The sequence below is a fragment of the Teleopsis dalmanni genome, chromosome 1 (assembly GCF_002237135.1).
Source record: "Teleopsis dalmanni isolate 2A chromosome 1, ASM223713v2, whole genome shotgun sequence".
Lineage (NCBI taxonomy): Eukaryota > Metazoa > Arthropoda > Insecta > Diptera > Diopsidae > Teleopsis > Teleopsis dalmanni.
The window spans coordinates 135,281,477-135,304,443 of record NC_051846.1 but is presented as its reverse complement, the minus strand read 5'-3'; the positions used below and the strand labels follow the sequence as shown (position 1 = coordinate 135,304,443).

Genomic DNA, 22,967 nt, shown 5'->3' with positions numbered 1-22,967 from the left:
CAATTTCTCTTTACATAAGTTCGCGTGTCTTACCTTACAGCTGCTAGAATGACGTCACCCACGCTGCTGTTGACCTAGCTGAAACTTATGAATAATAAAAAAAATATATATATATGTATTTTTATATAATTATGACTCTTTAATATAAAAAAATTTAAAAATCTTTTTTTTTCTTTTCTCTCTTTTTTTTCGTTACTCTTATTTTCTTCTTTTTTTTTCGTATATATATCGTATGCAATTTTAAGACAATATTTAGTAATTAATATAATTCAACTTTCGAGATAATCTTTTTTTTTTTACACCCAAATTTAATTCCTAATTTTTTTTTGTTTTTTTTATATACATATACCATATGCAATTTTTAAGACAATATTTAGTAATTAATACAATTCAACTTTCAGGGTAATCTTTTTAACATCCAAATTTAATTCGTAACTTTAATTAATTCATCACAATTATATGTTAGTGAAAATTAAAAATATACAATGGAATATATCTAATAAAAAAAAATATATAAAAAAAATGAAAAAAAAAATATAAATGCAGACACGTGTGTTTCAGTATAAGATAGATTTTTTCTAGTGCAGGAATACCTGTACACCGTTGTGCGTTAACGGTGTGTATGATCCCGTTGAATCCTTCCAACAAAAGTGAATTTTGCTACCGGTCCAATATCCTTATGGTCATGTCTTCTAGTTTAACTATTTATCACTTCACTAACCGCTATATCCCCAATATAGGTATTAATATTTCGCCACAAAACAGCTTTATCACTTTATTTCGGCTTCTTTGGGTGTTTTCATTTAGAAGAACCCCAAATTTTTATTTATTATGTTATAATTGTTGATCACTCATGAGTTTTATGTATCATTTCAAAATTTACACGCATTCTTCTGTTGCACTTGACTTGTCATAATATATTTGCATATGTCTCTATTATTTAAGCATATTTCAGAAAAAAACTATTCATTATTTGGCATAAAACTCATGCATTTGATCCACTTTTTTTTGTTTTTTTTTAAGAATATGATTAGAGACGATTCAAATTTAATGAAGTTTTAATTATTATCTCTTAGGTTTTGAAACAAACTTGGCTTTTATTAGCACTTTTCAATTTTTAATTATTATCTCTTGGGTTTTGAAACAAACTTGGCTTTTATTAGCACTTTTCAAATTTGATGAAATTTTTAATTATTATCTCTTGGGTTTTGAAACAAACTTGGCTTTTATTAGCACTTTTCAATTTTTAATTATTATCTCTTGGGTTTTGAAACAAACTTGGCTTTTATTAGTACTTTTAAATTTCGATAGTTCATCAACCAACAGCAAAGGAAAAAAAAAGAGACCATCACCGTGTCTGCTATGGCTTTTATATTCAATTCGCCTCACTGATTCTAACTGATTCCTATCACGTTAGTGATCCTGTTACCAAAGCTTGCTTTCGTTAATTTGCGTTAGCTGGCCTTGTTTGGCTTGAGGGTAATAACCTCTAATAAAGCTTCTTTTTTCTTTCTCCTTTTCAATAAAGCTACAATTTTTCTTAGATATTTCGAGTGGTTATTCGCACTTGGCAATACTATCCCCTCTCATTAAGTCAAACTTTACTGAAGCTTTAGTGAAGTTCGCCTTAACTACATTGCACTAAACAAACGAGACTTGAACGTAAAAGCTTTACTTTTCGCCTTCTCTGTTTACCACTTTTGTTTACTTCTATTTTTACTGATAGCGTGCGCGCAATGCACGTTGTGAATTTAATAAACCGAAATTGTTTTAATGAGCAAGAGGAATACTATTGGTGGCGATATAATTACAACCCAAAAAAAAAAATATAATTGAAGTACCCATGGAAGCCACATAAAGTTCAAGGTATGCTAACGTCATTAATATTCACGTTGTTTTATTAACTCTTCGTTTACCCCTACCCAGGCCAACATGACAGCTTCTTTTTCACAACAAATTACTCAGAGACAGTTGGCTGCTCAGCTAACTTCCACGATACCAACCACGATATACCAATTAATAGATCACCGCCTTCGCATAGCGGAGGCACAAACCACTCACCCATATGCTACCCAACAGCAGATGGTAGTTCTGAGAAGCCAACCACGAACCAAACAACAATGCTAAACAACCAAACCCAAAGGCAACGCTCATACTCGGTAAGTGAAAATTCTTGCAAACAATCAAGCTACCAACCGCAAAGTCCAGCAACAACTTCGAATAATAACACAGTAACAGTGCAACAAAATAACGCAGCGAAACATGTTAACATATTGCCAAATATATTGCAAAAGAATAGTAACATAGCAAAAAATCCTGATTCACCCAAAGTCCGTGGAATGGATAAATATATTCAAATCATAAAAAGAAAACGTAGCCCGAAACAAGAAAATGCTAACAATGCAATCTCGACAAAAACTCGAAAAATAGAAAATATTTCGACAGCGAATCGTTTTGCCGTTCTAGCCGAAGATGATAAAAATACCAGACCCGCCCCTACCCAGAAGCCGCCACCCATATTTCTGCGTGAAAAAAACTCAAACGCTCTTATATACTCCCTAACACAAAGTATTGGCAAAGATTCATTCCATGTTGTGCCTCTTCGTAAAGGGAATGTCGATGAAACAAAAATCTCGATCAGCGAAGAAAAACATTACAGAGCAGTTGTAAACAACTTGGAACAAAATGGAAAAAATTTTTACACCTATCAATTAAAAAGTGCCAAAGGATTAACAGTGGTTGTAAGAGAAATAGAACCAGATTTGAATACAGCAGAAATTAAAGAAGCACTTGAAGAAAAAGGATTTAAATCAAAATCTGTATACAACATTAAAAACCGCGATAAAGTTTCGACACCACTTTATAAAATAGAGCTTGAACCTGAAGGAAAGAAACTCAAATCGAACGAGGCTCATCCAATTTATTCCCTACAATTCCTACTCCACAGAAAAATATCAGTGGAAGAACCGCACAAGCGTAAAAACCCGGTGCAGTATACTAATTGTCAGGAACATGGACATTCGAAGTCCTATTGCACACTCCGCAGTGTTTGTGTTGCATGTGGCGACTTTCACCGCACTAAGGATTGCACATCAAATAAGAAGGATCCAACAACAAAAAAATGTGGAAATTGTGGAGGCAACCACACCACTAATTATAAAGGATGTGTAGTATACACTACCGAAAAACAAAGAATGTTTCCAGCATTGCGTCCCCGCTCTCAGTCAGTAATCCCACCACAACCTACTCAAATGCGATCTCAGCCAAATGCTCCATCTGACTCCAACAATACGTGTACACAAATATCATATGCAAACGCTGTTAGAGGATTCAATGGCCCAAGCAACGTCCAAAATGAAAACTCTACTAAACCATCTTAAAATATTGAAAACATGATCCAACTGTTTATGGAAAATATGACACAATTTATGAACACCATGCAAAATATGATGCAGGGAATGATTCAAAATCAAAATATCCTACTTTCAATCCTATCCAAACCATGAATGCAATCAAAATTTGCTTCTGGAATGCTAACGGCTTAAGCCAACATAAAAACGAACTTGTATTGTTTTTACAATCACATCAAATTGACGTCATGCTGATCTCAGAAACCCATTTTAACGAGAAAAGCTACTTTAAGATACCTGGTTACATACTCTACGATTCGAAACACCCCAGTGGACGAGCAAGAGACGGATCTGCAGTCCTCATAAAAAACCACATTAAACACTTCCCAACTCAAACCCTTGAAGCAGAATATATGCAGGCGACAAGCATATGTCTAGAAGAATACATAAAAGGTCTTACTATAACCTCAATCAATTGTCCACCAAGGTATAAAATAACGGAACTTCAATTCGAAGAATATTTTACAAAGCTTGGACCCAAGTTCATAGCGGCCGGCGACTTCAATGCCAAACACACATTCTGGGGCTAAAGATTTATATCACCAAAAGCAAAATCCCTGATGAACGTGATATCAAAACTCGTCCTTAACATATCCTCCACTGGCACAACAACATACTGGCCCTCAGATCGGAAAAAAACTCCAGACGTTATTGATTTTGCGGTAACAAAGAATTTAAAAAGAGATCAAATTGCTACCGAGGCATCCTTAGAACTCTCCTCTGATCACATGCTGACTTTTATTCTGATTAGAAACACAACAATAGTCAATTCAAAATCCGAAGAAAAGCTCACAAACCAGCACACAAATTGGCTAAAATTTAAAAAATATGTTAGCTCACATATAAACACCGACACTTCCCTAAAATCAAATATTGAAATTGACAAGGTAGTCCAGGATTTCACAGCTTTACTTCAACAAGCCGCTCGAATATCAACCCCACTTCCAATACCCCACAAACCTATAAACTACAATACAAGGACGAAATTGAAACCCTTATACAGGAGAAACGACAAGTACGACGCCAATGGCAACAACAACGATCCCCCCGAATTAAAAAACAACTCAAAAATCTGACGAAAGCATTTCAGAGATTACTCAAAGAAAAAAATCGCATAGAATACGAACATTTTATTTCACAGTTGTCTTCAACGCAAACAACAAACTACTCTCTTTGGAAAGCCACTAAACTCAAGAAAAAGCCCGTTATACACAGAGCACCCCTCCGACTTACAGATGGAAACTGGGCTAAAAGCGATGAGGAAAAGAGTGCTGCTTTTGCAAATCACCTTAAATATGTATTTACCCCAATCTCTAGTTTAACAAAACTTGACTCTCTGCCTTACTCCACACGAAACGACAATATGACAATTTGCTTCAGTAAAAAACTACTAGAAAGCGAAATCAAAAATTTAAATACCAAAAAAGTCCCATGCTATGACCTAATTACTGCGAAAATGCTGAAAGAGATCCCACAAATCGCCGAAGACCAACTACTTTTTATTTATAACGCTATTTTAAGGACTGCATGTTTTCCAAACGACTGGAAGCTATCCAAAATCATGGTGATACCCAAGCCCGGAAAGGACCCCGCTCAAGTCACCTCATATCGACCCATAAGTCTAATTCCAATTCTCTCAAAATTATTTGAAAAACTTTTTATAAAACAACTGATGCCATATATAAATAAGAAAAGAATAATACCTAACCACCAATTTGGATTTAGAAAAAAACACTACACAATAGAACAAGAACACCGCATAGTTCGAGTAATTAAGGACATGTTTGAGAAGAGGCAGTATTGTTCAGGTGTCTTTCTAGACATAACCCAAGCCTTTGACAAAGTTTGGCACGAAGGATGGTTTTGGAAACTTGAGAAACATTTACCATACAATATATCCTCAGTTATCAAAAACTACCTCTCAAATAGAAGATTTGTTATAAAACAAAATTCTTTTGTCTCCAATGCCTTCCCCATTATGGCCGGTGTACCCCAAGGTAGTGTTCTGGGCCCCTTGCTGTACCTGATTTTCACAGCAGACATGCCAACCAGTGACTGTATAACAACATCAACATTTGCGGATGACACTGCCATTCTCAGCCATAGTGACGACCCATTCACAGCCACAAAATCAGTTCAAGACCACCTCAACAAACTGCAAAAATGGCTCGATCTCTGGAAAATAAAAGTTAACGAATCGAAAAGTGTACACATAACCTTCACTCTACGACGAGATACCTGCCCTGCCCTTCGTATTAATGGAAAAGTAATACCACAATGCAATGACACCAAATACTTAGGAATGCACCTCGACCGAAGGCTTACGTGGAAAAAGCATATAGAAACCAAAGTAACCCAAATTAAACTCAAACAACAAGAACTAAACTGGCTGATAAATAAAAATTCTAAACTTAATCTCACCTATAAAGTGCTACTTTACAACACAATGATGAAACCCATATGGACCTACGGAATTGAACTCTGCTCTCCATCAAACATTGAAAAACTTCAAAGAACTCAATCAAAAATCCTCCTGCAAATAGTCGGTGCCCCCTGGTATATAAAAAACGCAAATATTAATAGAGATCTTCGAATTGACACAGTCACAGATGTAATTACCAGCAACACACAAAAGTACAAAATCAAACTCAGGAACCATCAAAATCCACTTGCAAGCAACCTTACCCAAACCGCTGGTACACAGAGACTCAAGAAAACTATATAAACCCGGCTATTCAAGAATAACGCCCGACATAGTAACGAAATTGGACGAAGCTTTGGCTAAGGACAATTAATTATCTATTTTTCTTTTTTCAAATATTTTAATACAGCAATTAGCAGCGAAAATTTATTGTTAGTTCTAAGTTGATTTTTAGAAGATTCAATAAAAATCAAAATAAAATTCAAAAAAAAAAAAAAAAATATTATTAAGTTATTATAAGTTTAATAAAAATTAAAAAAAAAATGTGATCCTCCTTAAAATATGAATTAAGTGATAACACTTCTTTTTTTCTGAGTGTAATTATTTTGCCAAATTTTTAATAAATGTGCAGCAAACAACAACAGCAAACACACCAAAACCAGCCGGAGGCATTTAAAATAGACAATAACAACTAGAAGAAAGCTACACAATGTGCACTCGGTAGTTAGAAGTCCCGTTTCGCAAGATTTATATAAAAGGAGGAGTAAATCAACGTAAAGACACTTGATCACAGGCCTCGGAGCAGAACACTTCGCAGAACCAAAGGTAATATTCAACCAGGTAACTAAGAAATTTATTAACATTGCTTCCTATTCCACCAGTGTAGCCCAGTCGGTAACACTGATTCTTTGCAACGCAGCCTTGTCGGTAACGTTGGTTCCTAGTCCACCATTGGTCAGATTTTTTTTTATTATTACAGTAATTAAAATAATCCTCAATATTCGCAATTGCAATATACACATAGCCAATAAACTCTGCGTACACCTTACGAATTTTGATATGTGATAAAGAAAAATAACATAAATAAATATTTTTAATTAAAATTTTTACATATATTTATTCTTTGAATTATTAAGTTTAAATAGCAAAAGACAAAAATTGTATTCGACTATTCATTCCAGAGATAACGGGATAAAAGTGTGCCTGCATGTAAAAATAGGCCCCATAAAGTCTGCGTACAGTTTGTTTGTTTAGAAACTACCGTTAATTTTTAAACAGTTTGTTCTTATTTTTGCTCATTTGGTATTATTTAACAAAGTATGGAATCAAGGTTAAAAGAAATTAGTGTGTACGAAAGAAAAATAATTATTAAACTATGGAAAGATGGAAAAGTTTCCGAAAAATTGGTGAAACTATTGGAAGAACGCATTCATCAATCCAGCGCGTAGTGGACAACTTCAAAAAAACCGGAATTTTAACATCTAAATCATCAGTCCGAGAAGAGCGAAAAATAGTCCATATGATAAAGATGAACCCTTTCATTACTTCTTCGAAAATTGTGAAATATATAACACAATCATTTAAAAAACGTATTTGTGCGGAAACTGCTAGGAAAGTATTACATAAAGCTGGATATCATGGTAGAGTCGCTAGAAAGAAACCATATATTTCACTTGTTAACAGGCAAAAGCGCGTTGAATTTGCAAAGAAATACATAAATAAACCTCCGGAGTTCTGGAAACAAGTGATATTTTCAGACGAAAGCAAGTTCTGCATCTTTGGTATAAAAGGTCGTCAAATTGTGTGGTGGAAATCAGGAAATCTTGTTGGTACAGTCAAACACGGCGGTGGTGGAGTTATGATATGGGGGTGCATGGTGGCTGATGGTGAAGGTCAGTTGAAATTTATTGAACCGACAATGAATAAATGGGGTTATTTAAACATTTTAAAAAGAAATTGGAAACAATGTGCAGATAATTGGGGCTTACCCACGTCATTTTGGTTCCAACAGGACAATGACCCAAAACACACAGCGGAGATTGTTAGACTTTGGCTTTTGTACAACGTTCCAAGACAGCTTAAAACACCTCCACAATCACCTGATCTCAATCCTATTGAGCATCTTTGAGATTTATTGGAAAAAAGAATTCGTCAGCATGTGATAACAAGTAAAGAGGCTTTGCGGAGTACAATGCAAGCAGAATGGATGAAAATTACTGCTGAAGAAATTCAGAAGTTGGTTAATTCCATGCCAAATAGATTAAGTGAAGTTCTAAAACAGCGTGGTTACCCAACAAAGTATTAATTTAATAAAATTTAACTTTATTTTTATTATTTTTACCGATTTTATCAGTTTTTTTATAACTGTACGCAGACTTTATGGGGCCTATTTTTACATGCAGGCACACTTTTATCCCGTTATCTCTGGAATGAATAGTCGATAACAATTTTTGTCTTTTGCTATTTAAACTTAATAATTCAAAGAATAAATATATGTAAAAATTTTAATTAAAAATATTTATTTATGTTATGTTTCTTTATCACATATCAAAATTCGTAAGGTGTACTCAGAGTTTATTGGCTATGTGTATGTTGTTATTAAATAAGTAAAGGTGGAGTTAGACGGTAGTTAACGTAAGAAGTTAAGTCAAAGCGAAATGCACAAACAACCAAACCTGTGTATTTGATAGGAACGAAATAAACATATGTGGCGAACTTATAGAAAAATCAAATTCAATTAGGTTTTGACGTTAAGCGATTTTAAAAACTGTGCTCAGTTGCTCGCAAAACCTTGATGAGGGTGGATGCGTTGCAATTATGTGAGGAATATGTTTACTATAACGAGAGTAGACGAAAAAATATTGTGATTATGAATGTGATTATTAATAAATTTTTTTTTTATATTATATTTTTTTATATAATTATTTTATTAATATTGCTGAATATTGATTATATTTCTATATAGCAAAAATAATCAGCAGAAAATATTTTAATAAATTTATTTTGTTAACATTTTTACAATAGGTAATTGTATTTTATAATAGTTAATATTATTTATTTTATAATATCAATAATTAATATCTTATATATTGATCAATAATCAGTAGAAAGAATTTAATTTGTGGTATAATAAATATTGAAGAGAAATACTTATTTAATAATAATAAATAATATTAAAACATTAGTTATATATAAAAATATACTGCGAGGCAACGGTAATTTGTTTTCAGCCAAGTCTTTACCAAATCTTGTTACTCGAAATATTCCTACAAATTAACAATCATTATTATATTATTATATCATTATTATTATATTATTATTATATTAACAATACATTATTATACAAACTAAATATAACTACCTCCATCACTCTGACTACCATATGCTCCCAAGCTTGCCGAAGTGAAAGTGTATTTAGCATCACAAGCTGCTATTAGTACGATGCTAAAAAATTTTTTATAATTAAAAAATTGGGAACCTGATCCCCGAGGACATTTAATAGCAACATGCTTGCCATCAATTGCACCAACACAATTTGGAATGTTCCATGTTTGCCAAAAATCTGATGCAATATGCCGATATTGCTCTTCTGTAGGTTCACTTAAATATATTGGTGATAGTAGTTGCCAAATAATATCACACATTTCCAACACGGTGTTTCTAACTGTAGTTCTTCCCAATTTATAGCTCCATGCTAAACTCTGTAAAGGGACGCCATGTGCCAAATACCTTTAAAAAATGTTCGTGTTATTTTTACTAAAATTACTAATAAAACAGTACATGTAACTTACAAAAGAGTAAGTGATAAACGTTCATCAGCATTTATTTGCTGCCCACATTTTGTCGCAGAAGGAGCTATTAACTTCAATAATAAAGTATATAATTCTTTAGACATCCGTGTATGACTAAAAAATTCTTCGTTATCTTTTTCTTTTATGGCTAAAAACGTTTTTCGGTAATAGCCATGTAGAGCACGATCCACATTAATAGGACGAACTCGCCACCTTCTATTGCGCATTTGATTTCTCATGCTGTACAAGCGCAATATGTTTAGAAACAAATTACAAGCTTGCACAGTCAATTCATTTTGATTATACATATTTGTTAATAATTTACTTAAACTATTGTTAACGTGTCTGATTGCATTTAACATGGAAAATGCCAGCGCAATCCTTGTTGTCCTCAATCCAAGTTGTCGCACAGCCTCCTCGTGGCACCCCTGGATAGTTACCTGGCACCCGCTGGGTAATGAACTAATAGTACGTACGGCGAGTCCTATCCCCAGGACTTTAAATTTGGGTTGTGCACAGGGTTTGGTACCCGTCACGTAAAATCAACCACCAATGAAGGACGCAAGAGTGCCTCGGAACTGGAAACCGAATAACGTTGACGACCAATGCAAACGATTAAGGACTATGATTTACGGATATGCACCTGGAATGTCCGGACCCTCTATAGGGAAGGTGCCTCTATCCAACTGGCGGAAGCCCTCAATAAATGTAAGGCTGACGTCACCGCCATCCAGGAAATGCGATGGATAGGACAAGGCTGCTCTAAAAGAGCAAACTGTGATGTATACTACAGCTGCCATGCAAATCGACGTGAATTTGGATGCGGTTTTGTGGTAAGCAAGAGACTATCCAAATTAGTCCAGCGATTCACACCGGTGAACGAAAGGCTTGCCACACTCCGTATCAAGGCAAAATTTTTTAACATCACGTTAATTTGCGCTCACGCGCCGACAGAAGAAAAGGACGACTTGACCAAAGATATATTCTACGCGAGACTCGAGGAAATTTATGACCGCAGTCCCGCCAACGACGTTAAAATTGTTCTCGGGGATTTTAATGCAAAGGTTGGAAGAGAAGAAGTCTTTGGTCCAACTGTCGGAAAATTTAGCCTCCATGAATCAACCTCCAACAACGGTCTAAGGCTAATTGATTTCGCTGCGGCGCGAAATATGGTAGTATGTAGCACCAGATTCCCACACCGTGATATTCACAAGGCAACGTGGCTATCTCCCGATCAAGCAACACGAAACCAGATTGATCACTTCGTGATTGACGCAAGGCACGCTTCTAGTGTGCTGGACGTACGTTCATTCCGTGGTCCAAATATCGACTCAGATCACTACCTTGTCGCAGCCAAGGTACGCATGCGGCTTAGTACCGCCAACAACGTACGCTCCAATGTTCAAAAAAAACTAGACGTTAATAAGCTGCGATCACGAGAGACAGCCGAAGCCTTCGCCGCTCAGCTCTCTAGCCGATTAAACAACCAACCCTCCCGTCTCGATAATGCCGGTAGACAGTGGGGACATATCTCTCACTCCCTACGCACAACAGCGGAAGATGTCCTTGGTTTCAAACGTCCCCCACGGCGAAACCAATGGTACGACGAAGAGTGTCGCCAAGCTACTGCTGCGAAGAACGCGGCCTATAAAAGGACCCTGCAGTCAGCAGCAACGCGAACCGTGCATGAACAATATCGGGAGATGAGGAAGGTAGAGAGGTGCCTATTCAGACGGAAGAAACGAGATCAAGAAAGGCGCGAGCGAGAGGAAATTGAGGTGTGTAGAAATAGGAATGATGCCCGTAAATTTTATCAAAAAGTCAACCGTCTGACTCAAGGCTTTAAGCCTGGTGCATCAACCTGTAAGGACGAAAACGGTAATCTGGTTACAGATACGCAGAATGTACTGAAAGTATGGAAGGAGCATTTCTCCAAACTACTATCTGGCGATGATAACATCAACTCTGCCATTGAAGAAATGCCCTCTGTATCCCCAATCGAAAATGATGACGTTGAAATTCCACCACCTAGCCATAACGAAGTGCGTGTTGCTATACAGCGACTTAAGAACAACAAAGCGGCAGGCGCAGATGGCCTGCCTGCTGAATTGTTCAAAGCCGGCGGCGATATGCTGATAGGGTGCATGCATCAGCTTATCTGCAGAATATGGTTAGATGAAAGTATGCCCAGCGATTGGAATCTCAGTAGCCTTTGTCCTGTCTTGAAAAAAGGTGACCCGACGATTTGCGCCAACTATCGCGGGATTAGCCTGATACCTGTCGCGTACAAGGTTCTTTCAACTGTACTGTGTGAAAGGTTGAAGCCACATGCCAACTCACTGATTGGACCTTATCAGTGCGGCTTTCGACCTGGTCGCTCCACCATTGATCAGATATTCACACTGCGACAAATCCTGGAAAAAGCCCACGAACATAACATCGATACTCATCACCTTTTTGTCGATTATAAAGCAGCTTTCGATAGCCCCATTAGGGATCGCGTTTACGCCGCAATGTCTGAGCTCGGTATCCCTGCAAAATTAATTCGGCTTTGCAGAATGACGCTGAGTAATACCCGTAGCTCCGTCAAGGTAGGATCGAGTCTCTCTGAACCTTTTGATACCGTGCGAGGCTTCAGACAAGGTGACCCCTTATCATGTGACCTCTTCAATTTCGTCATGGAAGTGATCATGCGCAGGGCAGGTGTTCATCGTAATGGAACAATATTCTACAAATGTGTCCAGCTCCTTGCTTACGCCGACGACATTGACATCATTGGGCGTAGCAAGCGTGATGTTACAGCTGCTTTTGCTGCTATCGAAAAGGAATCTGCAAGAATGGGTTTAGCGGTGAATGAGGGAAAAACGAAGTATATGTCGGCTACTGGTAGAAATGTGCGTCGCTCGGACACCGGGCTAGTGGCTGGCGACTATACTTTCGAATCTGTCAAGGATTTCATCTACCTTGGCACCGCTGTAACGAATACAAATGATGTCAGTCTGGAGATCAGACGAAGAATCACCATTGCTAATAGGTGCTACTATGAGCTCAATAGGCAATTGGTATGTAGAGCTCTCTCTCGACAAACAAAACTTACGCTCTATAGGTCGCTCATCCTCCCTGTGCTTCTGTATGGCGCAGAAGCATGGACGTTATCCCAGAATGATGAAGCAGCACTGGGAGTGTTCGAGAGAAAAGTTCTTCGTAAGATCTTTGGTCCTCTACGAGTTGGCGACGACTACCGCATTAGAATGAACCACGAGCTGTACGAGCTTTATCACGACATTGACGTAATTCAGCGCATTAACATCCAGCGGCTTCGCTGGCTTGGTCATGTCGTGAGAATGGATGAAGACGCTCCGGCGAAAAAGGTGTTTGAAGCAGTAGTTGGCGGAAGAAGACGTAAAGGTAGACCGTGTCTCCGGTGGAGTGATCAAGTTGAGGGAGCACTAACTGGACTTGATATACGAGACTGGAGAAGGCGCGCACGCAGCAGAGGCGCCTGGGGAGACATGCTGCGTCAGGCCGAAACTCGATAACGGGTTGTTATGGCCACATAAGTAAGTATGTTATATTATTTCACTTTCAACAAAAATAACACAGAATTTCACTACACTTGCGGACACTCAACTACCGACTGGAACTTTTGAAAATATTTCATTTGCATGTTCCAATGTAAACAAAATCAGCTGCTTACTTACCGTCTAACACCGCCTTAATACATATTGTAAAAGTTTATTTTTTGTAAACATAAACTCAGTACTCGTAGAGCAAAGGCTGGAAATTACAGCATTAATGTATCTTTTGTGAAGCATTTCCTTTTATGGTAATGTTTAGAAGCGAAGCTGGAAGTGATGCTTAGACCTTAAGGTTTAGACATAAGTTATTATTCTCATCATAATTATTTTAATAAAGAAACGGCAAACGAAACGGCAGTGTTTTATTTTATTATTAAAAGTAAATACAATTTGTAACTTGTATGTGAGAATAGAATGATATCGACCATATTTTATAAGACAGAATCGAGAATAACAATTCTACTGATTATTTGCAAACGGTTCAAGTAGGAGATGGTAGCTTAGGTCGTAAAGTAATTTTACCTTCATCCTTCTTTCACTGGGTCTCCGAGAAACATGTATCAAAATTACTTAGATGCAATGTCAATTGTTCAGCACTTCACTGGGTCTCCGAAAAATATGTATCAAAATTACTTAGATGCAATGTCAATTGTTCAGCACTTCGGCAAGCAATTTTTTTTTTTGTTACACTGACTTGTAATCCGAATTGGCCGGAGATTGTATATAATATCGTTCATCTCCTTTTAGACCTGAAATAGTTATGCGTAGATTAAATCGAAGTTAAAATAACTCATATCTGACATTTGGAATAAATCTGTTTTTGGCAAAGTTGAGGCTCTTATATATACAATCGAATTTTAAAAAAGAGGTTTGCTCATGCTCACATTTTGATAACTTTATATGAAAATAACAAAATTGTCGGGATGACTGATATTAATAAAATAGTTTATGCAGAGATGCCGGATAAAAATTTACAGCCAAAATTATATGAATGTGTTGTCAAACACATGATGCACGGTCCATGCGGTATTTTGAATCCAAGCTCTGTATGTATGCAAGCTGGAATATGTTCAAAACATTTTCCAAAGGATTTTGTACAATCAACGAAAGAATCACTTTATGGTTATCTGTTATATAGACGACGCGATTATAACGTTTCCGTTGATGTTAGAAGAAAGTCTTTAGATAATCGTTATGTCGTTCCATACAATCCATATTTGCTTGTAAAATATAATTGTCACATTAATGTCGAGGTGTGCACTTCCATCAAAAGTATTAAATATATGTATAAGTATGTATATAAGGGTTTTGATAGTGCAACTGTTTTAATTTAAAGTGAAAACACAAACGAAAATGTACAGCAAGTACAAGTTGAAGTAGATGAAGTAAGAAATTTTTTGAATGGTCGATAGGTGGGATCAACTGAGGCTATGTGGCGGATATATGAATTTTCTATGCATTTTCAGCCTCATATCACAATTCGTCTTGACATTCATTCGCGAAGGGCAAGAACGCCAAGCAGTAGAAAATCTTAAGCTTACGAGGCTATTAGCTTTCTTTCAATTGAATCAAAGTGATCCATCTGCTAATCAATATACGTATACAAAAATTCCAATGCATTAAGTTTGGATTGATAGTAGAAAATCTTGTCATAAAAGGCAACGACGAGGAGGTAAAAATATTACTCGGTGTTTCCAAAAGAAATTGATCTATTCCATTTAAGATTACTTTTGTTGCATGTAAAAGGGCCAAAATCATATGAAGATGTGGGTACATACAATGGAATTGTTTATAGCACATTTATCGAAGCATGTCATGCTAGGGAAATTGCGTCCAACGATAATGAGTGAAGAGCTTGTCTGAATGAAGTTAAGATATTTAATTCAGCAAAAAAAAAAAAGTAATTTGTTTGCGATTATTTGTGCCTTAAATATTCCAGCGCTTCGTTAGAGATGGTTGTAGTGTAGATGTTTCGAGGATATTTTGTTAACACATAATGTTACATGTACGTCACTTCCCAGCGGGACTTTCAGCGCTGAGGTATTCGATTGCTTCAGCGCTGAATGGTAATGCCTAGCGCTGATTATTTAAAGGAAACTCCTAATTACTTTAACACGAGCATGTCATTGCGGGCAAGCGCTGAATCGTTCGATTACCTTTTCAAATTTGAAATGCAACATTTCAGCGCTGACATGTTCGCTTACCTTTCCGAATTTGTAATGCAACATATCAGCGCTGACATGTTCGCTTACCTTTTCGAATTTTTAATGCAACATATCAGCTCTGACATGTTAGCTTACCTTTTCAAATTTGTTATCAGCGCTGACATGTTAGCTCACCTTTTCAATTTTACCTATGCTATTGATTTTTAAATAAAATACTAAAAATTTTTTTGGATAAATTATATTTTATATTTATGTTTTATAAAATTAAAATATTAATATTTACATAAAACAATATAACATATTTACATATTTATATAAAAGAATATTTTTCTGTGGAATTATTACTAGAGACTTGAAGAGATTTCCAGACTCGACCTGATCACTTGTCCGGCTTACCATCTCTCCTTAAACCATCTGTAAATACAAAAGTATTTTATTGTATACGCTAAAGTAAATTATGTACAATATACCATACCAAAAAGTGCTGCTGTCACATTCTTTAACGCTCTTAAGGACTTCTTGCCTTGTGTACCATCAAAGTTGTAATTTATGAGTATACTTTCTCCAAAATTCCACGAAGTCTTTCGCGTAATTGGTTGTTTGTCAATAACGCATCTCATTGATGCAGCCTATAAATAACGTAATAGATGAAAAGAAATGTTTGAATAAGTAAAATTGTTACATGTGAAATTTTAATATTTTGAAGTTGAAATTGAAGGCAAAAAACATAAATAATTAAACTTACAACTACTTCAACGGCAGTTATTTCTTCGTTAAACTGAATGAAATCCTAATCAGATTGAATTGGAAACTGTTCCAATTGAAGCAGCTGACTGCATCTTGCTTTAGAAGGACTGCATTCACAACACATTGGTCAATTATTCGTTCTTGACGCAGTAGCATCTACATAATACAAAACAAAAAAATAACATTTAAAATTTTAAATATATTTACTTAATTTTGCATATACTTACAGTTAGTTTATGTTAAATTCACAAATTAGATTTTATTTATATTTTTAGATTCACAAATTATATTTTATTTATATTTTTAGATTTTATTTTGATTTTAAAAATTAAAACTTGTTCATTGCACTAATTTGACGGACTTCACTGAAATCAAAAACATACTAAATGTATACAATGCAGATAAAACAAGAAATTATTCATATTCAAATACTTTTCTTTTTCATTCTTTTCTAATTTCAACCCCGAAATTACCTATGTCGAACACAAAACAAAGAAAAATAAAATCGAAGAGCTATTAAGGTAAGCGAGCTATCCTCGCTTACTTTTTCAGCGCTGGCATAATGGTGCCGCTGGGTTGGTTTGCCTACACCTACAATAATGCCAGAATTTGCTGATCTCGATATTTTTGATCCTTTTGAAGAAGAATGTTTATAATAAGTTAATATTTATTTATTACAAATATTTTATTTATTAATCGTCCATAGTTATTTATAATTTAATTTAATTGTTTAAACGTGGTTTATGACCCAAGTGTTTTTATTTTATCTAATTAATAAAAACTATCATTAGTTAAAAGTTAAATTTTGTGTGCTGTTCGCTTAGTAGCCCAAGTAGAAGTGAACGACCACACTTTTGTGGAATTGAAAGCTACCGAAGCCAAACGGGACTTTTCCAGACAAACAATTTGATGTCCCGTTTGGTAGCAACCATGTGTTCGAATAATATCGCATGATTACTCCGTTAACGAAACTAAGCACAGGGCTTAAAAAAATTTTGTTCGAGATTTTACCTGGGTTGTCCCACGCTGTCCAAGAGCAACTTGTGTATATGAGATACGGCTGGTTCCCTGTGGTTATGTGGTTGTGCGGGTAGCCAGATATGAGGGGATTCTTTTGTTTTTTTTTATATTTTTATTTTTATTTGGTTTCACTTTAATTACTTGTAATAGAAAATAGAAATTATCATGTGCATTACGCGCTCATGTCAAGAAAAATAAGTGAGAGCTTTTGCTTCTCTTATCGTCATTTGTTTTGATTTTTAAGATCGCGGCGAAAGCTCGTAAACTTTCCGAACTTGCAATTTTTAGTGCTGCCAATAGAGCAGAACATGTAAATTAGGAGTTTTAGTTTTAAATATTCGGAATGAAGAAAAAGACCAAAACAAACAAAACGTTAGGAGAACGGAAGGTTCTGCTAACCCGCCAATATTGGTAACTGGAGAAAAAGTTTAAAAAAGGCCAGTTACAAGTATTAGCGGTGGTATAAAATTGGGAAGCGGAGCTGAAAAAGGGACCAGTTTTGTGAATCTTGATGGTGAAAAGTTGTTTTCAAAAGACTAACAAGAATTTTAACTATTATATATAATTTTGGCGAAAAGTTTTTTTGTTGAAAACTAAACATGTTGATTGAAAGAATACTGATATAATTAGATCAGTTTGTTTTTTTGATATTCAATATTGTGAACAAGAAAGAAAATTCTGTAAAAATTAGAATATAAAAGTTACTGCAAAAGTAGCAGTTTTGTTTAAATAAAGTCTTTAACAGTGACTACGTAGAATTCAATATTGTGAACAAGAAAGAAAATTCTGTAAAAAATGGAATATAAAGTTACTGCAAAAGTTGCAGTTTTGTTTAAATAAAGTCTTTAACAGTAACTACGTAGAATTCAATATTGTGAACAAGAAAAAATTTTCTGTAAACATTAGAATATAAAAATTGATGCAAAAGTAGCACTTTTGTTTAAATAAAGTCTTTAACACTTGATAAGTAGTCAAGTGTTCTAAATTGTGAACAGTAAAAACTTTGTGAAAATTGGCCTAGAATAGGGAGTACAGTAAGGAATTTCTCAGCACCGCAAGCAGACAGCTATTATAACGGAGGACAAAAGGATAAAAGAACCAACTGTATAAGTAGTTCTATTGAGAGTACATTGAGGTCACAGATTGTAAAATTCGCTGTTATTTTATAAATTATAAAAAAAGAAAAAAGAAGAAATTATATCAAAATATGGAATTATATCTATTTGAGCTTAAGTTTTTCTTGTAAAATCATTAATTTTTTTTATATCTGTATTTTCTTTTAATTTTTTTTGGATTTTTTTTATTACATTACAAAGCAATAATATTTATGGTGAATTTTGAAAAGAAAAAAATCAGTTTTTGTATCTTTAGTTTCTTTATTATTTTTAGTTTTTTTGAATTTTTTTATTTTTTTATTAATTAAATAAAAATAAATAATAAATACATAAATTAAGTTTGTTATTGTGAACATAAATTTTTCAAACGACATAAAATCTCTTTAAGCACATCAATAGTTGTTTTGCAATATAGACACGGATTCATGTGTTTACATAAACTCTCTTTATTTAATTTTTTTTATGCAGCTTGGTAACTGGAGCGCGCGAGGTGACGTCATTTCAGCGGGGCTAGTAAGTACCTGGTATAAACTCAATAATAAAATAATAAACGCAGGTTGATATTTAAGAGATTGATGTGCATTAGAGATGTTTTATTTAAATTTGATTTAGATATGTACTTTATTTCAATTATATTTATAAGTATACATATAGGTATGTGAAAATAGATGCTGGTTCAAAAATATTAGTCTTTTTTATGATATGTAAATAAATTTTATTTCATTTGTCAGTATATATATATTTTTTTTCCTTTTGTTGTTATTACTTTATAATAAACAGATAAATAAAAAACAAAAAAAAAAAGAGGAAAGATTTAAATTAAAACCATAAAATTTTTGTTTTTGATTACATTTATAAACATTAATTTATTCTTATGTGAGTGGAGCTTTATTCGGCTAGTAGCAATAGCCTAATTATGATTTAGACTCCAATCGTTAGCTCTAGAGGTGTTGCAACGACACTTTGGGTGACGTTCAAAAATTTTTAGTTTTTGCTGGGGTATCCTCAGCCGTCGTCCAGAGTCGAGACAATTTATTTATATTTTCGCTGAGACGTCGTTTTAGAAGAAAAGAATGTTATTAAATATGTATATAGATTATATATTTTTATTTATTTCATAAAAAAAAGACTTATTATTAACAAAGTATAATTAAACAAATTCTAAATAAGTTATTCAGCATATAATAAGTTATTATTCACTTAAAGCATTCTTTTGCTTTTCCTAAAAAAATATGTATGGATCGCCGTTGACGACAGAAATTATTACTCCCCAGTGTGTTACTCGTTAAAAGATTTCTGGTAGGACAGTGTGACGTCCTGGGTCCTCTCCTCTGTTGTTATAAAAAAACCGATTACCTTGTACTGTTAACAAAAAATCATTTGGCTTTGGTCTTTGGTAAAATTTACCAGAAGGCTCAATGAGCCAGAGTACTTGTTCCTTTACTTGTCAAAAACCAAGTCCCCATTTATATGAAATGTTCTTCCTTTTATATCGAGCATACCGGAGCTTTTTGGTGTAGCGCACCGGTATTAATTGCTGTAGTTAACTTCGCCGTGAAGTTGAACTTTTTGTGTTCTACTGTGTACTGCTTGTGTCTTTTCGTGTTTGCTTGTTTTCCTCTTCTTTTACTTCGCCGCGACTTTGAGTATTTACTACGCGTAGTGTTTATTTCGTGTGTATTTTAATTTATGCTTTATTATTTACAATAAAGTATATTAATAATTCAAAACAAGGTATGAAATATATATATTGTGAATTTAATATTATTCAAACCTAAATGTGAAAATATAATCAAATAAATTAGAAATAATAAAAAAACTAGTGTTAGTGTGCTTAGTTGTTGCCGGAGTTTGTTTTGTTTATGTGTAAAAAAAAATAAAATTGTACAAACATGAGTGTTAAATTATTTTGTGTATTATTTTATTTATATATATTTTAAATAGATATTTGTATAATAATTAAACGTGTTTTCTGTAATAATTGTTCAGTGTTGTTGTGTTTAGAATTTCTTTACAAGTTTTGTTTTCATTCATAAAATTTGTAACAAACAAATTAAATTTTTTTCCGTATATTTTAGATTCTGCACATTGCATATATCGATGCCCGCGGCACGTTGGAATCGAGGATCGCAGGTAATGTCCATGATATTTTAAATAAACATTTTAATTCAATTTCATATTTTTTTAGATAACTCCACTTCAATTTCCCTCATGTGAGTTATTTCATCTATATTGTGTGTAGCGGTGGTAGTTAGTTGACAAACAGATTTTATTTTTTTCTTCTTCTTGCGATATGTAGCACAGAAATTTACTCTGTAAATTTGTGTCGTTACATTTCCCTCCTTCTTCAGAGAGTGAAAAGAATACTAAGTCTAATGTATTTTATTTCATTAAGGATTTAATAACGTGCGTAATTTCTGCTATATTATTCGTTTCCATGATATTGTTTAATTTCGTTGACGTGTACTGTTTTCCTGGTTATATTCCATATGATACATGCTATTACCTGTGTGATTAATATTCCTCTCAGAATGAGGCTCGATTTCTCTTTCTAATCTTTGGACTCTTGAAAATTTTGTAGTAATCATCTTGATTTTTGACATGATGATGGTCATCCTTTCGTTTTAATGTGCCTAGACGTCTTACGAGAATTTCTGGTTTGTTTCCTTTTGTGCTTGATTGAATGTCGTTCCATTCCTCTTGTGGTGACCATGGTTCTTGTTGACTGTCGCGCTTGACTTTATCCTTTGCTTGAGTTTCTTGGCTTGGTAGTTCCGTATTAAGTTTACTATCTAGAACATTGATACCTAATGGATCCAATGAATTTGTAGGTGGTACATGACGATTGTTCGATACTGGTTGTACTGTAGTAGAATTCCTCTGTGGCGATGTAGTTGATGACGAAGATGATGGTGGACCAGACTGGTGATTATCTCTTGGTGGTGCTTCTCGTTGTGCTTGTTGCTGATTGCGAATGACTCTGTGGTGTTTGTGACGATGATTTGAAATTACTTTGCGAATGACTCTGTGGCGTTTGCGACGATGATTTGAAATTACTTTGCGAATGACACTGTGGCGTTTGCGACGATGATTTGAAATTACTTTGCGAATGACTCTGTGGCGTTTGTGACGACGATTCTGAACTTGTAGAAGTTGGTAACAATGGATGATTGACATGTGATGACTCTGGTACTATCGGTAAACGTTGTGGTAGTGCTGGACGTGATGATAAATCATGCTCTTCGATTTGATGCTTTTGTTCTCGTGGTTGTGTATTTTGATTGCGGTTGGCTGGCGACTGTTGTGCATAGGTTTGTTGAGAACATACTTCAGGACTTTCTTGATGATGCGTTGAAATCTGTGGAGGAGTTACGATGCATTTATGTAATGCCTGCTTTTGTGGTTTTCCCTGTAGTGGTACTGAGTGTGGTTGTGCGTCTAACACCTATGGACTTTCTTCGACGGGTTGTGGTTGTTCTTCTCGCATCACATCTTGTGCCTTTAATCCGATCAATGATGTAATCAGTGGGTTTTCTCTAAACTGTGGTGTTTGTGCTTCTTGCGCCTGAGGGTTTACTTCGACGGGCGTAGCGGTTTGTAATTCTTGTTGTGGTTGGACTTTCTTTGATGAGTTTCGAGCAATGCAGATGTTGTGTTTCCTGCATATTTTCTTGCGATGTTACTGAGAGTCGAGCTAGGTTAGTTTGACGTTGCATGCTTGACTTGGATAGTAATGGTGTCGTTGACGTTGTAATGTTATTTTTCTGTATTGTTATTTGCTTAAATTTGGAACTACTCTGTTGCTGGGAACTTTTCTTATTTTGTGGCCCATGTGGCTTCAGATTCACACTGTAAGTAACGTTCTGCCCTGTTCCTGTAGTTGGCATACATTTCGTAGTATTTGGTAATGACGTCACTTCGGAGGGTTTACTTATCAGGCGATGACTGATCGCTTCCTGTACCTGACTTCGACTTGTTTTAACTCGCTCTGTACGAAGTTCTTCTAATCTTTCGTAATAACCATATGGAAGAAAAAATTCTAAAAAGTCTGCCTTGAAGTTTGACCAGAGGTTCCAACGTTTATTGTTGTTACGGTGCCACATCAGTGCCCGATTTTCAAGGAGTATGATCATCATCCTTGGGACTATATTTAAGTCGATGTCATATATTTCTGATAGCTCTTCTATTATTTTCACGAAGCCCAATGGATCTCCTTTGCCGTCATAACGTACTGACCACTCAGCTATTTGGTCAAGGCTTTCAATATACGATGGCATTGTATGTTAATTCCTCTCGTGACTTTGATCAAGACCTTCTCTTGTGATGACGCACTGCTCTGTTTAAAGAACAAACTCTTTCACTGTTCCTCATTTAAAGATTCGCAATTCTAAGCAGTGGCTTCCGATTTCTCTGTTCCTGTGTTTTTAGTGGTTTAAGCGACTTCGTGTGTAGTCTAATGATTTTTTTTTTCTGAAACGTTTGTACACTGTTCTTTATGTTCCTAGTGCGTTCTTTTTTTTCTAAAACTCTGTCCCTGCTCGGGCGCCAATTGTAACGACACTTTGGGTGACGTTCAAAAATTTTTAGTTTTTGCTGGGGTATCCTCAGCCGTAATCGGACAAGCATTTGTTTGATATAAATGTGCTTTAAACTTTAAAAAAAATCCTAAAAATATGATTTTTTTTTGCTTTAATTAGTACTTAACATACTTATCTATCT

At 35.0% G+C, this 22,967-nt stretch overlaps 1 protein-coding gene across 1 annotated transcript; it reads right to left on the bottom strand.

The window, feature by feature from the left end:
* Positions 1–8,242: 8,242 nt before the first annotated feature.
* Positions 8,243–9,932, bottom strand: LOC119666253 (putative nuclease HARBI1). The gene is made up of 4 exons (XM_038075535.1): positions 9,624–9,932; positions 9,194–9,561; positions 9,036–9,098; positions 8,243–8,256 (listed from the first exon to the last, which is right to left on the bottom strand). The coding sequence occupies exons 1-4, from the start codon at positions 9,929–9,931 to the stop codon at positions 8,243–8,245; spliced, it is 753 nt and encodes a 250-aa protein (XP_037931463.1). The 5' UTR covers position 9,932.
* Between the last annotated feature and the right edge of the window lie 13,035 nt (positions 9,933–22,967).

What these genes read in the sequence shown, in the direction of transcription:
- LOC119666253 (XM_038075535.1), bottom strand. Translation starts at nt 9,931, where the DNA reads ATGTATAATCAAAATGAATTGACTGTGCAAGCTTGTAATTTGTTTCTA. An exon ending in CGTTTATCACTTACTCTTTT is followed by an intron (nt 9,562 to 9,623) that starts GTAAGTTACATG and finishes CATTTTTTAAAG; the next exon opens with GTATTTGGCACATGGCGTCC. An exon ending in TGGTAGTCAGAGTGATGGAG is followed by an intron (nt 9,099 to 9,193) that starts GTAGTTATATTT and finishes GTTAATTTGTAG; the next exon opens with GAATATTTCGAGTAACAAGA.